This window comes from Vicugna pacos, chromosome 19, assembly GCF_048564905.1.
Source record: "Vicugna pacos chromosome 19, VicPac4, whole genome shotgun sequence".
Lineage (NCBI taxonomy): Eukaryota > Metazoa > Chordata > Mammalia > Artiodactyla > Camelidae > Vicugna > Vicugna pacos.
Window position 1 is genome coordinate 12,464,782 of NC_133005.1, and position 18,793 is coordinate 12,483,574.

General features: G+C 43.6%; 1 protein-coding gene across 4 annotated transcripts; it reads right to left on the bottom strand.

The window, feature by feature from the left end:
• Positions 1-341: 341 nt before the first annotated feature.
• Positions 342-18,276, bottom strand: LOC140687382 (trafficking protein particle complex subunit 9-like). Of its 4 annotated transcripts, none has more exons than XM_072943817.1 (3): positions 18,145-18,276; positions 13,923-13,993; positions 342-861 (listed from the first exon to the last, which is right to left on the bottom strand). In XM_072943817.1, the coding sequence occupies exons 2-3, from the start codon at positions 13,968-13,970 to the stop codon at positions 613-615; spliced, it is 297 nt and encodes a 98-aa protein (XP_072799918.1). In that variant the 5' UTR covers positions 13,971-13,993; positions 18,145-18,276; the 3' UTR covers positions 342-612. The 4 variants fall into 4 exon arrangements, with proteins under 4 accessions (XP_072799918.1, XP_072799919.1, XP_072799916.1 ...); XM_072943818.1 differs by lacking the exon at positions 18,145-18,276 and adding an exon at positions 17,715-17,734; XM_072943815.1 differs by lacking the exons at positions 13,923-13,993; positions 18,145-18,276 and adding an exon at positions 17,715-18,101.
• Between the last annotated feature and the right edge of the window lie 517 nt (positions 18,277-18,793).

Here is an 18,793-nt window from a genome sequence, read left to right on the forward strand (position 1 = left end):
GAAAGAAGCCAATCTGGGAAATTTCAGCAACTGTCTGATTCCAACTGTATGGTGTTCTGGGAAAGGGAAAAACACAGAGACTGAAAGATCAGTGGCTGCCAGAGGCTAGAGGGGAAGGAGCAATGAATGAGGTGCAGCACGGAGCATTTTAAGGTCACTAAGACAGACGACTCTGTATGATGCTGTGATGGTGGATACATGTCATTGTACATCTGTCCAAATCCACAGAGTGCACAACACAATGTGTAAATCCTAGTGTCAACTATGGGCTATGGGTGATGATGACGTGTCAGTGTAGGTTCACCCATTGTCACAAATGTACACTCTTGTGCAGGTGTCAATATTGAGGAGGCTGTGGGGACAAACTGCAGTTCATACACCCAATCCAGCCCCAGCCACTGCTGTTAATAAAGCTCTGTGGGTGTGTGGACTGTCTGGCTGTTCTGGCATCTGAACAGCAGAGCTGAGCAGCTGCACCAGAGATCAGGAGGTTTTCAGACCCTGAAATATTTACCCCCAAGCCCTTGACAGAAAAAGTCTGCTGAGCCCTGTTCTAAATGAATCAAAATTCACCCTGATGAGGCAGGACAGCAGGGCCCAAACCAGGCATGGTTAATGGGACTGAAGCAATGTTTTAGTTCCAACACATTTGCTGAAGTCCTGCAGGTCCAGCGACAGACTGTAGCCAGGAAGCGTCTGCAGGAGGAGTCGGGAGCAGGCCTTCCCGCCAGGCTCTGGGATGCCGGGGGCCGCATGCTGCACGGGGGCCACCCGCTTGAAGAAGGTGGACTTGCAGTGGAAGCCGATCAACTCGTAGAGCTCGGAGAGGATGCTGCACGGCTGAATTCTCTCCTCGGAACGCTGAAGCACAGGGAGAAAAGCAACAAGCATCTGAATGAAACACGTAAGTGAAAAAAGACCCGTAAAAATGGTTTTCCCTTAAAACAGAGACCCGATGACACAGGAAGGAAGAGGAAGGCTGACTTAGTGCACTGACGGGACCGGATGCAGAAACGCAGGGAAGCAGCGCTGTGCAGACACTCCAGACCCCCTCTGGGCCCCACCTCTCCGCATTCCACCTGTCCCTTTACTAGAAAGGCCCGTATTCCCTGAAATAGAGGAATCTGCTACCTAAACATGGGACACAGAGAAGGGAAAGAGGAAAAGGAAGGGAAAATAAAGGAACAACAGTTCATCTAGACCCTAGGGTCTGGGCGGGACTTTCACCAAACACACAACTTCTCAAAGCACAGAGCGCACAGGGAGAGGCTGACAGAGTGACTGCGACTTCTGCTCCTGAAGCACCAGCTACCTGCCAGCACACGCTGCGCCCGTTACTGAATCATTACAATCATCTCAGAAACAACTACTACCCCGGCTCACAGGCAAGGAAATCTGAAACTCGGGGAGGAATTATTATCATCCTGGACAAAGTCCCACAGCCCAGTAGTCTCAGAGCCTCCGGCAGAACCTGGGCTAAAATGCTCCTCATCACCACGGGCCCTGAGACTCAGGCTGAGGCCACGTCAGGTCTGCACAGGCCCAGAGTACAGTCTGTGGGACAGGGAATGCTCCCACTCGAAGTGCCAGGTCAAGGCCCTCAGGAACTTGTGTAATGAAACCAAATCCCCAAACTCATTTCCAACCCACTGCGCTGTCCGGGAGGACTTCTCGGCACAACTGCGCTGTCACCTGTGCACAGGCTTAGCAAGGGGCCCAGACAGTGATGTGACATCCTAGTGGAAGTGGCTCGGAGACCACTTCATCACAGGACAGATTCTCCCGGCTTCCAACGTTAACTCTCCATTCCATTTCCAACTGGAAAGTAAGTTTAGACTTGTTTTCCTCTCTTAGAAACAAAGAGAGCGGTAACATCAGAGGGAAGCTCAAGACTGAGGAAGAGTCTCCTGGTCATTTGCAAGGATAGGCCGGGGAGGGAACAGAGACAGGGATCAGAAAGACCCGTGTTCCAGTCCAAAGTCTGCACGTCACTCGCTTTGACAGTTTCCTTTTTAATACAGGTGATAAAATCTAATTATGATTGTTGGGAAAACTAAATGAAATAACGTATTCCACTAGCATAGGTGTAAAATCCTCCATGAGTGTTCCAGAAATGTACGTGATCGTGGTTAGTTACTGTCTGCCAATCCTTGTGTTCTCAGCTCACATCAACCAACCAGAGATGTGCGAGAGAATGCCTCACCAGCCAGCAGCCTTCTCCAACTTGGAAACTTACAGTGTCCGAAGAGCAGGCAGTGTTGGATGCTTTGCGACACTCTGGAGGTAGCACTCCAGTGATGACTTTAAAAAGCTGGGGAGAATTTAGGGGACCATACAGTTCAAATGCAGAAAACACATTCCATGTCTACAAGCATTCATCTCTAGCCATGATGATTCAGAGATGAAATACATATTCAAACGTATACCAATTTCCCACATAAGTGCATCAAAACAATTTGGAAAGAGTGTAACTTTCTTCTCTAGATCACACAGCGGGGATTACAAGGTTTGTACTGACAGCCCTACTTGTAAATCATCTGCAAACGTAACTGGGTCCACTATCAGTCATCATCATTTGAAGGGAATGATAGAAAAGAAAAAAGCCAAGCTAATACTCTCCAGTCTTTTGTTTGGTTACGATGTCACAGAGGAGATGGACAGCTCAATAAGGAACCACTCTGCCGTGATCACGGAGCCGGCGAGCGGGATGTGCGGCAAGATGTATGATGCAGCCGCAACTGTGCCCATGCTTCTAGGCAGGTACCCAGAGTCACCTTGACAAGGTGTGAAACGTTTATGCCCACATCCTCATAACCTGACATGTATTAAAGAGTAATGGAAACTTATAAACGGCCAATACCCTTGGTGGATACACCGTCCAAAGAGCAAAGTCACAGTTTGACAACTTGCCATCCCGGTACCTTGGGATTCATTCTTGAAGAACCTTAAAAACCACTCCTCTGTCCTCAAGAAGTGCTACCTACTAGTCCTATCTTTGGCTCAGGGATACCGCATGTTGAAGTGAACTTCAATGTCTGCACAGATTTGACTGTCTTTCTCCAGGTTCACTTGTCCATTCTGAAGAGGCCTGAGTTAAGTCCAAATTCCTTAAGATTAACTCCCTCCAGTGACAACTCAACGAGCCTGTAATTACAAGCCAACTGAACAGGACTGTCCTCAGCTAAAAATGTCACCAACCCTTCACTGCTTTCTTAAACTCCTCTCCTGGCTAACTGCAACATACTAACACCACCCTCCATCAAGTTCCCCAACTATGTCAAATAGAAAGTAAGGTCCATAAAAGAGGAGACATCTCCATAGTCACCTTTGAATTCCTAGCATAAAGTAATGTCAATAAATATAACTATGATTATGGCTTCTTTTCTTTAAAACCTTTCTGGTTATTTAAATGAGACCATGGAAGGGAGGTGTTTGAGTCCAGTATCTTGATCCAGAAGACTCTGGAGGCCTTTTTCAGAATGGCTGTCCACTGATTCATTCAAAACACACCTTCTCTTTCCGGGAGGAGCTGTGATTTTCTGCCAGGGGTTTGTGGTCACTCTTATGCCAGAACAGCTTTAAACTAAATCCTTACTTTGGATATGTTATTTTTTCCCGCTTCCAAAAAATTTTACTTTCCTTACTTCCTTGCCTTGAGGAATGCTTTTATTCTTTTCTTTCTAATTCAACCTTTTATAAAGCAGGATTCTTAGGATGTGCTTGGCCTTACATAAGAACAGCCTTCCAACTCCCAGTGTGAGAGGCCACAGGCTCACCTCCTGCCCTCCTGCCAGGGCAACTGAAACTCAGTTCAGGAGCCAACCGGCACCCCAGGGCTTCTAAGGCTCATGTATCTCCCAGAATCCCTGCTTTCTGGTTTGTCTTGGCTTCTGAGAATTTCCCCTCACTTTCTTGACAATTAGCTGTGCAGCTTGAAAGATGAGGAAGGAAGGTTTTATTTCTTAATCAGAATTTAAAGGAACTTATGTAATGAAGCTTTCCACGAGTTTCTAGAACCCTCCATTGCTGAGACAGAAAACACACAAGATATTTTCTAAATTTAGCTATCATGTGCATTTTTTCTTTGCTTTTGTTTTGTTAACTGCTAATAGACATTTTTTAATTAAAAAATAAAATAAGGCCCCAAACAGGATAGAAAATTGAAGGGGCAAACAAAATTAAAGAGCAAAGAAAGAAAAATGATAAGTACTCTATAAAGTTAATAGAATAAATACACTATGGATCAGACTAGCAATTCTCAGTAACAGCTAATTGAAACCTGACCACGAGGTAAAACATCTCTCCTGTCAGGAGATGACCAACAGAAAATAGAATTAAATCAACAACCTAAAATTCTAAGTCTGACGAGGTATAGATGTCTACCAGCTAAATGTGTCTTCTTCTGGAAAAGAGGGAGTCTCACCAGCTCTTTTCTGTGGAGCCTGAGCCCAGGGGAGGACAGTGAAGTGTGTTCTGTAAGTACCCAATTAGCAAAGTGAGTGATGAGTAAAGAGATGTGAGCTTTGATGAGAGATGTTATTACTATTCACTTGTCCTGTAAAGTATGTCTTCACTTTCAGAGATCAATATCTCGGCATCCTCAGGGATTGAGATTATAGGAAAATGCACAGCCCGGGACCAGACCACTTCTGTGATTGTGACACTGCACTTAGATATCTCAAGGGCACCTCCAACTCCACCTGCAAAGAGCTAACTTCATGGTGCTCCTCCCATAGCCATCCTTCCCAGGGCCCCTGGTCGGGGGCAAGGTCTCCCTGCCTCTCCCAGCTCAGGCCAATCACTCACAGATGTGACAATACCCCTCCTTCAGGGACAAATTTCCTCAGTCAACGAGATCCACCACCCACACCTGTCCTACCAGGTACTCACTGGCACTCCATCAGCACTGACTCTGTGCTGGGGACCATGTTGCACACTGTGCACACGTTATCTCACTGGATCTACACAGCAGTCCTGGGAGGTCGGTACATCACTGCTTCTATTGATTAGATAAATTGTTTCACTTCCTTGGGTGTATCATCCAAAGTGACACGGCTACTGAGCCACAAACCTGGGACTGAAAATCACTTGAAAATTGAACACTGCTACACCTCGCAGCCACCCTACTCTGACTCATCACATCACCTCCTGCCGAGCCTTCTAAATGTTTCTAAGCATTCTACAAAACAAAAGTGATCTACGAGAGCACCACACTCCCCTACTTAAAATCTGTCAATGATGGTCCACTGCTCTTAGGAGAAAGCCCCACCGGGCCTGAGCACAGCCCAACGGCCCGGCATCCGCTTTCCCTGCGCGGCCGCGCCGCCTCACCCACCACGCAGCTCTACACGTGCAGCGTCCAGGACAGGGATGCTGTCTCCGTACAACCCGGGGCTCGTCTCACTCAAACAATGATCACCCTCTTCAGTGGTTACCTTCTTCAATACTGAATCTCAGAAAAATATTTTCTCTGGATGAATCAATATCTTTTTCCTTACAACTTCCCATCATTGATAATGAGCTCCCCCCAAAAGAGAGAAGACCTAATCCTCAGTCTCCTTATCTGTAAAGTGCAAATAACAGGGAAATATGAGAGGTTTTATTAGAAGTAATATTCATGTGAGGCTGAGGGACAATTCCCAACATACAGTAAGTACTCAATATGTGCTTACTTAATATTAATAAGAATAGATTACATTCCAGCAACCTTCAATCAATGCTTTATGGCTTTGTCTAAAAGACTACCGACAAACTGTTGGACGAACCGTTTTGAGCAGATCAGCACAAGTGTACTGGGCGAGGTAAGCGCTGACTCCAGTTACAGCTGCAACCAACCAGCACTACGGGGCGGGAGCAGTTTGCTCAAACTCTTACATGTTGCTTGAGCATTTAGTTGTAGTTATTGAATAAAGACAGGTATTATTCCCTCAAAGCTCCTGAAACATAAATCTTCAAAGATTGATGCAAATTATGTTTCAAGTACAACACTCTCACTAGAAATTATTTGAAAATTATAGTCTTAGCTCCTCTGCACATCAAAAGGGCATTTTCCTAATGTATCTGACTATATACTCTGAAAGGATTGTTTAAAAGAAATTAAGATGAAGCCATCCTGAATAAGACCTCAGTATCATCTACACAAACCCCACCCAAAGGTCTCATTTCTCACTTCCACATAGGTATTCAGATGGCTTAAGCTGGGTCTTGGTTCCTTATGACACGGGAGTGGGAAGAATTGTGGATAGATCAATGTAGCAAATATAAAGCTAGGGTACTTGCTGTGTAGGAATCCTAGAAATAAATAAATTGATATATATAGTCCCACCCTTAGGAAGCTCAGCCTTTCCATTTACAACAGCATAAAAAATAAAATGAGAGATACATTTAACAAAATTTTACAAGATTTGTACATTGAATATTTTGAAGTATCACCAAAAAAAATTTAAAATATCTTCATATATGGAAGGCATCCCATGATCATGCAATGGTAGAATATATTGTTAAAAATGTTAAGACTCCCCAAAGTAATCTACATATTTAATGGAATCCCTATCAAAATTCCAGCTGACTTCTTTGCAAAAATTGAAAAACTGATCCCAAAATTCATATTGAAAGCAAGGGACCCAGGTCAGCCAAAACAATCTTGAAAAAGAAGAGCAAATTTGGAGGAATCACTCAAAGGTTACAACAAATCTATAGCACTCAAGTCATTATGCTTCTGTCATAAGTTTGGATGCAGAAATCTATGAGACACAATAAAAAATCCTGGGGGAAACTTACATTTACAGTCAGTTTTCCAGAAATGTGCCAACAACACTCCATTGAAAGTATAGTCTATTCAACAAATGGAGCAGAGACACCTGGGTATCTGAAGGCAAAACAATGAATCTGGAATCTGGACACCATATTTTATATTAAAAATAAATATTAATTCAAAATGGATCACAGACAGAAACGTAAAAACTAAATGTATGAACTTTCTAAAAGAAGACATAGTATGAATCTTTGTGGTCATAGGATAGGCTATGGCTTCCTAGATACAATACCAAGAGCACAAGTGATAAAACAAAATAGATAAAATGGACTTCATCAAATTAAAATCATTTGTTACAAAGGACATCATCAAGAGTGTGAAATGAAAGGGGAAATGGGTAGCTCAAGTGATAGGGTGCGTGCTAAGGAAGAAAAACAAAATGAATAAATCTAATTACCTCCCCTATAAAGAAATTGTTTTAATGTTTAAAAAAATTAAAGTGAAATGACAATCTGCAGAATAGGAGAAAAATCTTGCAAAGCATATATCTAATAAGAGACTAGTATCCAGGATATAAAACAAATGCTTACAACTGAACAATACAAAGATAATCGACCCAATTTTTTAATTTGCCAAGGATTTAAATAGATACGCAATTGGCCAATAAGCATCTGAAAAGATGCTCATCATCACTAACGAAATCAAAATCAAAATGAGATCTCATTTTAAACTCACTAGGATGGTTATAATCAAAACATCGACAATAACAAGTGTCAGTCAGGAGGCTGAGAAATGGGAACCCTCAATATGAAGCCATTGGAAAGGGGCAATGGTGCAGCTTCTTTGGAAAAGCCCGATGTTTCCTCAAAAGGTTAGAGTTATGTGGCTGAGCAATTCCACTCCTACATGAAGAGTCATCCTTCAGTGTCCTCGGGGGGTTTGTTTCAGGAACCCCCCCACCCTGGATACCATAATCCAAGGATATTCGAGTCCCTTTGCAATCAGCCATCTGGATCCATGAAGTGGAAACTACAGATATGGTGGGCCAACTGTACAGCCAACAGAATGGAAATGTATTCTCACAAAAACTTGCACATCAATATTCATAGCAGTATCATTCAGAGTAGCTAAAAGTCACTAAAAATATCCATCCATCAATGAATGGATAAACAAAATTACCAAGAATAGTCCCACAAACTTTTGGTAATTGAATCTTTGACAAAGGAGGTGAGAACATACAATGGAGTAAAGACAGCCTCTTCAGCAAATGGTGCAGGGAAAACTGCACAGCTGCATGTAAATCAATGAAGTTAGACTACTCCCTCACAACATACAAAAAAATGAATTCAAAATGACTTAAAGACTTAAACATGTAGACAAGACACTATAAAACTCTTAGAAGAAGACATAGGCAAAACATCTGACATATATCTCAACAATGTTTTCCTAGAGCAGTCTACTCAAGCAATAGAAATACAAGCAAAAATATACAAGTGGGTTCTAATTAAACTTACAAGCTTTTGCACAGAAAAGAAAACAAAAATTAAAGCAAAAAGACAACCTATGGAATGGGAGAAAATAGTTGCATTAAATGAAAGTGACAAGGGCTTAATTCCCAGAATATGTAAACAGCTTTTACACTTGATAAAAAAGAAAAACAAACAATTCAATCCAAAAATGGGCAGAAGACCTAAAGAAACATTTCTCCAATGAAGACATACAAATGGGCAATAGGCACATGAAAAAATGCTCAATATCATTATCAGAGAAATGCAAATCAAAACTGCAATCAAGTATCACCTTTCACCAGTCAGAATAGCCATCATTCAGAAGTTCATAGACACTAAATGCTGGAGAGGCTGTGGAGAATTGGGAACACTCCTACACTGTGGCGGGAATGCAGTTCGGTGGAGCCATTGTGGAAAACTGTATAGAGGTTCCTCAAAAGACAAAACCTTGACCTCCCAGATGACACAGCAATCCCACTCCAGGGCATATATCCATAAGGAACCGTAATTGAAAAAGACACTTTCAGCCCAATGTTCACAGCAGCACTATTTACAATATCAAGACATGGAAACAACCTAAATGTCCACTGACAGACGACTGGATAAAGAGGTTGTAGTATATATGTCCAATAGACTACTATTCAGCCATAAAATAATAATAAAATAATGCCATTTGCAGCAATATGAATGGACCTGGAGAATGTCATTCTAAGTGAAATAAGCCAGAAAGAGAAAGAAAAATACCATATGAGATCGCTCACATGTGGAATCTAAAAAAAAAAAACAAAAAAACAAAAAAAACAAAAACAAAGAAACAAAAAGATAAACTTATCTACAGAACAGAAACAGACACAGAGACATAGAAACCAAACTATGGTTACCAGAGGGGAGAGGGTGTGGGAAGGAATAAATTGGGAGTTCAAGATTTGCAGATGCTGAGTATGTATACAATAAACAGCAAGTTTATACTGTATAGCACAGGAGAATATATTTAATAACTTATAGTAACTTATGTTTAAAAAGAATATGAAAATGAATACAGGTATGTTCCTATTTAACTGAAGTGTTGTGCTGTATACAAGAAACTGATGCAACACTATAAACTGACTAGACTTCAATGAAAATATTTTTAGAAATACCAAAAACGAAAAAAAAGGAAAAGGATATTATCAAACAAAAAGAATAAAGTACTGATTCAGGCTACAATATGAATGAACCTTGAGAATGTATGCTAAAATAAGCCCGTCACAAAAGGGCAAATAGTGCCCTTTAAGGTGAACTGTATCTAAGCATTTATTGTACTACTCCTGTAAATTTTCTGGAGTTTTGAAGTCTATCAATATCAAAATAAAATGTATTATTCATTAAAAACTTAAAACGCTTCCTCACAGGAGGGCTTTAATTATTACATGCAGAAAAGCATGTAAAACTCTTGGAAGAACAATTTTCACGTCCACACACAGTCACTGCTGTCACTGCCACTCAGAGGGTGGTGCCAGCGTTGATGAGAGCTGCCTCCACTTGCTCCCCTGCAGACAGGAGTGAAGGTCTGAGCTTTGACAGGCAGGGTTTGCGTGAACCTGGGTCAGCCACAGCCACGTCCCAGACTCTGCGTTACCCAAATTTCTTATACAAACTGCAGCATGTAATGTAAACACTCTAGAGGGATGTATCTTACAACACAGGGAATACAGACAATGTTTTACAGTAACTATAAATGGAGCATCTATTGTACACCTGAAACATATATTTTAAATCAGCTATGTCTTTATAAAAAATTAAAAAATTATTTAAAAATGTTATCCCTTTAATATTCAATTCGGTTTTAAATTAACTACTAAACAGCTTAGAATATATAAAAGCATTTAAGTGTGATTTTTTTTTACATATTTATTTACTTCAGCCTCCTGCTAAAAGAGAAATTAAACAATTTTTTAAACACAGCTTAACAACCATAACAGCAAAAAGGCAAAACTGAGAGTGAAGAGAAAATGGAGATTCAATACTTAAATGAAACCAGGGGGAGGTAAACTCATAAAAATGGATTCCATGAAGTCAGGGCAAGTGTTAAAGGCCAACTAGAAATTCAGTTGTAAGATTCTTGGCAGCTAAAGCAAAAAGAAAAAGATGATGGGGCAGGTGGTAGAGCGTGTGCTTAGTGTGCACGGGGTCCTGGGTTCAAGCCCCAGGGCCTCCACTAACAGATAAATATACCTAATTAGCTACCCCCCAAAAGAGCCCCAAAGAAAAGAAAAAGAGAAATTTCTTTCCAAAAAAATCCTGATATTAAATTTGGATTAAATACTTAAAAAAACAAAGAAAAATAGAAAAGATGAGTGACACTGTGAACGAAAACCCCAGCTGGGCTAACAAGCTAAGTCACATATCTAAGTGTGATAAGTGTCAGTTTACTGATCTAAGTTTTGCTGGGCTAACTTGTAAATCTGAAGTTCAGTGTCAGTTTACTGGGCTAACAAGCTAACTCGTAAATCCAAGGTCAACAATTGTCAGTAACGGGATCTGTTCCAAATTGATAAGCTTCAGTGTACTGATTCCTTGCTTTTTGTTGTTTGAGCCTTATTGGCTAATAGCCCCATACTTGTAATTAACCCTATAAAACCTCATGTGCACGTCTTGGAGGTGCTCAGGTCTTGGGAAAAGAAGCCACTCTGAGCCCACTGGCATAATAAATCTCAGTACTCCCACCCTCTGAGTGGTGCTTATTTCTTGGCTGGCCTGTTGTTTCCGTAACAACACAAGCGATAATGCCCGTGAGATAAATCTGCGATGGCTGCTGGCAGGTCCCCATGTCTCATGTGGGAAAATCTGAAACATCTTTCTCACCACTCAGAGTAATCCTCAGCCCACCCCACACCTCCCGCTGTTAAATGCAGGAGCACACGCAGGGCCTGGCCTTTGCTCTCTCTGTGTCATCACAGTGAGACAGGATGGAAGGGGGCAGAGCAAGCCATTCAAGAAAGACCACAGCAATTAACATCAAAATGGTGAAGAATTCAACCCCCAATAGACCTTGAGGCTCAGGATAAAGAGATTTAACTTCTAGCAGATCTTGAGCTTCATTATACACCCATTGTAATAGTAACATGGTGAATAACACGGCCCCAGGCACCATGGCAGTCACAAGGCTAGCCACAAAAGGTCAAAGGGTGGGAAATGGCCAACTCCCTGGAATCCCAGGCCCTTGCCCTAAGGCTGGTCTTTCTACTTGTTAGCATATGAAACCACAAAGCCCAAGAAAAGGAGCAACACAGAGCCACCTCCCAGGAACCACTCTCTCGACCTCTTCGGAGAAGGCCCACACTATTTCTGTGGAGTGTGTGCCTACTTTTAATCTGAGCATCAAACCCCCACACTTGGGACACAGCCCTTCACATGCCCCACATATTTTTTCTTGTATCAACAGGACTGGGATGTGAAGGGAGGTCTGAGACCCCGGCTAAGGGACAGAAGCAGCCTCCAGGTCTCCAATTGGTGGGCAGCCTCTCCCCCATCAGGGGCCATGGGGTCTGCCCTGTTCTCTGTGTTTTTTTGTTGTGCTGACTCTACAGTCAGAGAGATTTCTCCTTAGGCCTGGCTCCACAAAACCCTTCTCTCCAAAATACAAGCACATCATATCACAATCCTCTTGTTCAACCATGAATTGTTCAACCAACTTTTTCCTTCCCCAGTTAAGTACCTAAATGTCCCCCCTCCCATCCCACCACTTCTTTCTTTTGAGAACTCTGCACTCCCCACACACCATCCTTAATGCAGGTGCCTTGCTGGCTGGGACCAAGATGTTTCAGTCTCAAACATCCTGAGTCCTTTCTCTTTCCACTTTCTAACTTAAAAAAGCCTTCCTGTGTCTCCCACCGCTCTGATTCTGAACGTCAAAAAATGCTCAAGTTACATTCACTATGTGAATACCTCCCAGGTTTTGGCTAGGTTTCCTTCCCAAGATCTTCATTAAGGAGCTGCATCAAGAAGTTTAAAGGGGCTATTCTTATATTTGAGCTGAGGAGCCTGCAAGAAATTTAAATGGCTTTGAAGAGAGAGTTAACCAGGGACAGAGAGGTCGCAGGACCTAGTCAACAGTGTCATGAGGCAAAATGTTCTTCAAAGGCTCAGAGTGGCTTCTGAACACAGAGTCCTCAGGGAGGAGGTGACAGGCAATGAGTGGGGTGAGTGACACAGGGTACGATCCCCCAGCAGTGGAAGAATTGTTTATTTTCTAATTTTCCAATTTCTTACTAACTTTTTCTCTTATTGTCACACACCATTTCCTACGAATTAAGCATATCAATGTCAGTCATTTGGGCCACTTGGGAGAAGCTACACGATGCCATTCACAGGGCTGGGACATGACAGCCACACCAGTCTAGGTTGAAAGACCAGTGGGGGTATATCCATGGTAATCACGGGCATGCAGCAAACTCCCCAGATTCAATGACCTCCTCACAAAGTTGGCGCCAATAAAACTACCAAGCAAAATGCGTGATGATTATGGCCAACATCTGTTTATTAGTTAAGTGCCTGTGACACCTGCCACTTAATAGGGAATGAGTACGATCAACGAGGCCCTGTCTACCTGGCCACACGCGCCCTGCCTTCCTGCCTTGGTGCAGCAGCAGAGCTTGTTTAGGTGAGATGAGCGCCCCCAGAGCAGCCCCGACGGGAAAGCTCCCAGCTCTGCACGGCCAGACGTGTTCCTTTCCTTCTCAGAGCTGATCACAGTTTGCTGTCGTCTGTTTTTATGTTTATCCCTTTTGTAACTGCCTCTTCTCCGGAGATTTTGCTCAAGCAGCACAGGGCCAGGTGTGTCTTGCGGCCTGCCGGATATTCTGGGCTGGGAAACAGCCGAGCCCACATCTGGCTCTGGTGCTGAACGGAGAGAGCAGAAGGCCCAGGAGCCCATGCTGAACCAAGGCCCCTGCACACAAAATTATGGTTTGACTTTGGGCAAATTACACAGTATTTTTTACCCTGAGATTCCTCATCTGTCCATAAAAATAACTGCCCATGGCACACAGAGTTACAAGTATTAAAGGAAATCACCAAATTCACAAACAAGCCAAGGGGCTACCAGTGCATCCTAAACAGACACATGCTGCCTTTAAGGCTCTGACACACGCCAAGCGTGGTGGTCGAACAAAGTGTACACTGCTAAGTGCCAGTGTGTTAAGTGCTTCATGTGTGCTATAATACTCTTCAGAACTTACAACAATCCCAGGAAGTAACGAATATTATCATGCCCATTTCACAGATTCACCATCAGTTTAAGAGAGGTTACATTCTAGTCCAAGGCGCTATGGTGAGTAAATGGCGATTTCAACCTGAATATGGGCCCAGGCCTGGGCTCCATCTCTGTCCCATCTGACCACTGCCTATGAATTCCACCTGTCCAATACCCAAGTTTGAAGCCGGACAGCTCTTAAATGCAATGTGTGTCACATTTTCTCAATGTTGGTTCATTACCATAAACAGTTCTCAGAAAGCACTTCGGAAAGGAAAGTTGGACTCACATACCTGCCCACAAAGAAGAGGAATTCTGCCTTGCCTACTCCTGTAACGTGCAGAAACCCTTCCCATTCAACACCGAATCCTTCTGTATGCTTCCTCCGTGTTCATGTTTACACATGGCTTATTAAAGTAGAAGTTACCTGCAGTAATTCCATCTCGGTTCCATTCCAAGCTTCCAGATTATCCATAATCAGGGTAATATCATAATTTTCTGTGAATGAAAATACTACAAAGTGAATGAAAATATTGCAACCATGTCACTAAACAAAGAATGCTGAAACCAAGTCATCAGCGGCTGCCGCCACCCCCCAGTGAAGACAGGCCTGCAGCCACTCACAACGGTGCCCTCTGAGCAGACTCAGAAAAAGAAAGGACAGATTACTGGCCCTAGATAGCTAGGTGCTTGTCTAAAGTATATATACAGTCAGCCCAAATGTTGGCTTCCTCCCATATATTGAAAAGCATTAAATTCTTGAACGTGAGATACCTGGCTTTCTTTAGATAACAAGCAATGTTTTATTGTTCCGACTACCTGGTCTTTGTTGTAAAGCTCCTATATAATCCTAGCTTCTCCCCTACTCTTGGGAGCAGTCCCTCAGTGTGATCTGAGAGGCGGTCATCCTGGCTCGAGGCCTCCCGACAAATTAAACATAACTCTTAACATTCAGGCTGCACGTTTATTTCAATCAAGTCCCAGAATAGACACAACTCATCAATTCTGTAATGGGACACACTGGATCAGGAACCAAAAGAGTGTAGTAGTCCCAAAGAACTACGGCTCCCTCTTTCTTCCTGTCATTATACAATCCCACCAGAACTCATTACTTTGCTGTCTGCTCCTCTGGCAACCAAATTCATAGAAGAGTGAACTCAGCAGAGCGTCCTGCTGGGGAGAATCCCCAGCAGCAGCACTGCAGGCTGCCTGCCCTCCCGCACGCTCTGACGACTGCTAGTGTCCTCCGTGGAAACCAGGCCAACAGAGCTGTTCCCTACAGCTGCAAAGTCCCAAATATTAAATAAAACCTTTTATTTTATACTATATGTTACATATATACCCATCTCTGAAAACAGCTTTGCCAGAAGCCCAAATCTTCAACATTAATCTGCAAAGGCAAATCAGGTCCCCAAGGGAAAACAAGTCTTAAAACGATGCTAAGACCTCCAAAGTCCTCTCCACGACCATAAAACAAACTGCCTGTAGGTCTGCAGATGCAGGAGGCTACATGTCTGCTTTTAAAGCAACCCCTTCCTGCCCTCGGGTGCTACAAAGCCCTTTTATGCCCTCCCATCGCAGGGCAAGAGCAGCCGCTACAGAACCTTGCAGGGCAGCACTGACAGGACTGGACAAAGAGGATCAGAGCTAAACTAAGCCTTCTGATGACACGAGTTGTCACTCTGTCACTTTACAGATGAAGATATATATAGAGAGAGGTGGGGTGATATTGCTCAATGTCACACAGATAAAAAGTGACAAAGTCTATAACTCTGCTCCTCCCTCTGGTGTGACACCCCAACTGGGACAACCACAGGGCTCTCTCATGCCTGCCTGACCAGTTCTTTCCTATCACTCATGACCCACCACAGGGTCTGAAATTAGCCTGCAGTTGCAGCATCTTTTCCCTCCAGTTTCTCAGGAACAAGGCTGTTCGGGCCACTTAATGACTTCCAGGTCCCCGAAATCTCCGTGCTCAGGCTGCTCTTGCCTGTGCATCCGGCCCGCTGCTCAGAGGCTCTTCCTCCCCTGCAGGAGGACGTTTCTACTCTTCACAGGGACACCCCCTTAGGGGATCCCTCCTCTCGCCCTCAGCACGGCAGGTGTCCCAGGCCACATCGCGAGATGCCCCAATAGGACTGCATCTGCCCAGGTCTGCTAGTCAGACCAGCAGCCTCAGAGCCAGGGATTATGCCCAGGTCACACTGCAAACCTACTGCCCGCCTCACAGCCCCCAGCCAGTAGGTCACCTGGAAGTCACAGCAAGTGCCCCACCCAATCAAGAAGCCTCTTCATTTCCCAGCACCACTGATGACTGGTTTCCAAACTTTGGTCAGTTTCGCACAAAACAACACCTTCTACTGTGAAGCGGGTGGTTTTCGCTTCTGTGCCCCATTCTTACTGAAAACGTTAAGGGAAACCAAAAAGCCTCTTCTCAACCCTTTTCTGATGACACCCTCCCACCCACAATATTCATATGCTCAAGAGATTTGGATCCACGTGGTTTTGTTTCCCTTACGCTAAGTGGCTCAAAACACTGCGGGATTATTTCTTCTTTGAGGGTATTAGGACTCAGTTTCTCGGTTTTAATCTGTTTTTGTCTCTGTCTTCTTTGTTCCTAGAAGTTGCCACCTCTTACTCCCTTCAGCAGCCTCCCTCCCAACATCTATTCTAGGAAATCAGCTGTGACGAGGGGCCCGGGGGCATTCACAGAAGATGCAACAAAGGCAAAGTGAGGCTACATAATTTGCCCAAGAAATCATCTTCAACCCCCAACAGAGTGTGTCATGTCCCTCTGTTTAACTCTTATTCTAACAAGTTAACTTTTTGTAGATTATGTTTATAAACAGATGAGAAATCAAAATACATACAAGGACACATATCAACTCTAAGATATTCATTAACTCCACTATTTTGTTTCTATTTATTTTATTTCTATTAAAAAATTTAAGAAACCCTGCAATCAATATAGCAAAATGTTACTGGGTTTTAAATCCAGAATATAGAGGGGTTAAGTGTGTCATTACTCATCCTTATATGTATGTTCACAAGATAAAATTATTTGAAAGTCTCTCTCCCCTCTCCCTACTCACTACTGGCTCTCACCTGAGCTCCCAGACCACACATCTAACAACTTTTAACTTTACCCACAGCTGAACACATCAGTTTTCCCCCAGAAATCCCTCTGCAGCTTTCCCTCCTCAGAACACAGCAGGACCATCATTTAACTCATTAATCCACCCAGAAACCTGGGCCTTACTCCATCCTACATTCACAGACAGCTTTAATTCTTTCTTTTTACCATCTAAACATGCCTTCAATCTGTTCGCTTTTACCCACTATCCTACCGCTCAAGTGGAAGCCACCAACACTGCCCACCTGGACACATGAGTCTCCCAAGTGGCCCCACAGCCACTCTCCCCTACTTGAGACAAATGGGATTGTGTCACTCCCACGCTTTTTGGACTCTTTTCAGACCCACTGTTCATAGAAGAAACTCCAATTTCTTCACCTGGTGAAGGTGTTTGCCATGAAACTGTCAGCTCATGGAGGGCAGGGCACGCCCTCTCCCCTCAGCCCCACTCTTTGGCAGAGCATCAGCTTGGGAGGACCTGCTGAGCTACATCAGCCTGTATCCTAAACCTGGTCTTGAGTTCTTAGCAAACTGCTTCACTTATCCATAAATATTCAAGGAAGATAAGAAAGATTTTAGATGTTGAGCTAGACTATTCATTTGGGGATTTTGCACTGGCAACCTGCAAGTATATGTTCTAATGATTGTGTCTTGTTAAAACCACACCCAGATTAAAGGATTATTTGTGGAATGTCTCCGGAGTAAAAGGGTTCTGTACTTTTACAGATTTTATGTTTTATAACATGAACAACCCGGACAGGGTCACAAATTGAACCGCCTCACAAGTGACAGAAGACAGGTGAGACGCATATAGTAACAGGTCACAAAGATGGTAAGAGCAAAGTTGTTTCTCCAAACCCTAAAAAAATTCCTCCAAGAACAGAAAACTCAGAATTTTGAAAGTAAAATACTATCATATAAGGAAAGAAAATAAATAATCCTCTTCATCAGGGTTTCAAGATCTGACTGCAGAGTTATTAGCAGGCTATACTGAATCCTAGCACAGAAAAATCAGATGGACTAGTGGTGAGTAAGTTCCAGGAAAACGGCAGTAATTCCTACACTTGAAAGAGGACACACACACACTTGTTCAAGGTGATTGTAAACCACATTCTGCAGAAATTCAGAAGATTCAGGCACCGCTTCTAGATGGTGATGACACAGAAGGATGGCTTGGATGCATGCTTCTAACTGAGTCACCGGCATTCTTACACTGCAGGGGGAAACGGAGGCCCTCAGCCATGAGCACAGATGTTCCTGTCATGTATCCCAGGCCTTGCCTCGGGGACTCAGTTTCCTGTAGCAGTCCGGCCCCAGGCGAGGACCAGCAGCGTGGCCCACCCAAGCAGGAAGGGCACTGTTCTTGAGAAAGCCCACACCAGATGGGAGCAAGAGTGGCTGGTGGGGTTTTGTGAACTTATGAATGCTCATAGAAAAACACCTGCATACATTCAAGTGATACAATTAACAGTAGCATTCTTTTTAACAAAATTTCAATTGTCAGTGTTAATTTTACCATTCCTTTCCTCTTGTCCCCTGAACTCTGAGACAGGCTTAGGCTCTCTCAAACCTGCAGCTCTGATGCAATAGTTGTGAAGTTATTTTACTTTACTGCAAGTGTCTTCGCTCCACGTGTCGCTGTGACTGTCGTCTCTTAACACAGTCAGATATCTTCCTGGGTCTCTCCATGAGTTCCTTGCTCCTGCTTCTCAGATCCTGAGATAAAGAACAGGTGAAGGCACATGACTGGGAAAGTCAATGTGGACTTGAGCTAAGTCCTCAGTGACCCCCTAGGTGAGTGTTGACCACCCCTTAGCTTCGATTCTCAAAGTTCTGCCCAGGGTGACATCCAGACAGGAGGGAGTCCTGGGCCCAATTAAAAGCTGTGTGGCTTGGGTGCGGGGAAAGTTGCAGGAGCTGGTTCCGTAGCCGGGACCCTCCACACCTCTGCTTCTCTCTCTCCCGAGGCCCCACTGCCAAGCCCCCAGGTTCCCTGATCTTCTGTCCTTCTACTCTACTTCAAGCCCTTTTCCTCTTCCTTTATTCCCTGATTATCCCTAGCTGGAGTGATTTTCCCATCACAAAATCTGAAAAAATTTCCTGCAGCTGAAAAAGAGGTCTCCAGTGGTCAATACCCATATGGTGGTTCCTGAAGAGAGCCCCTG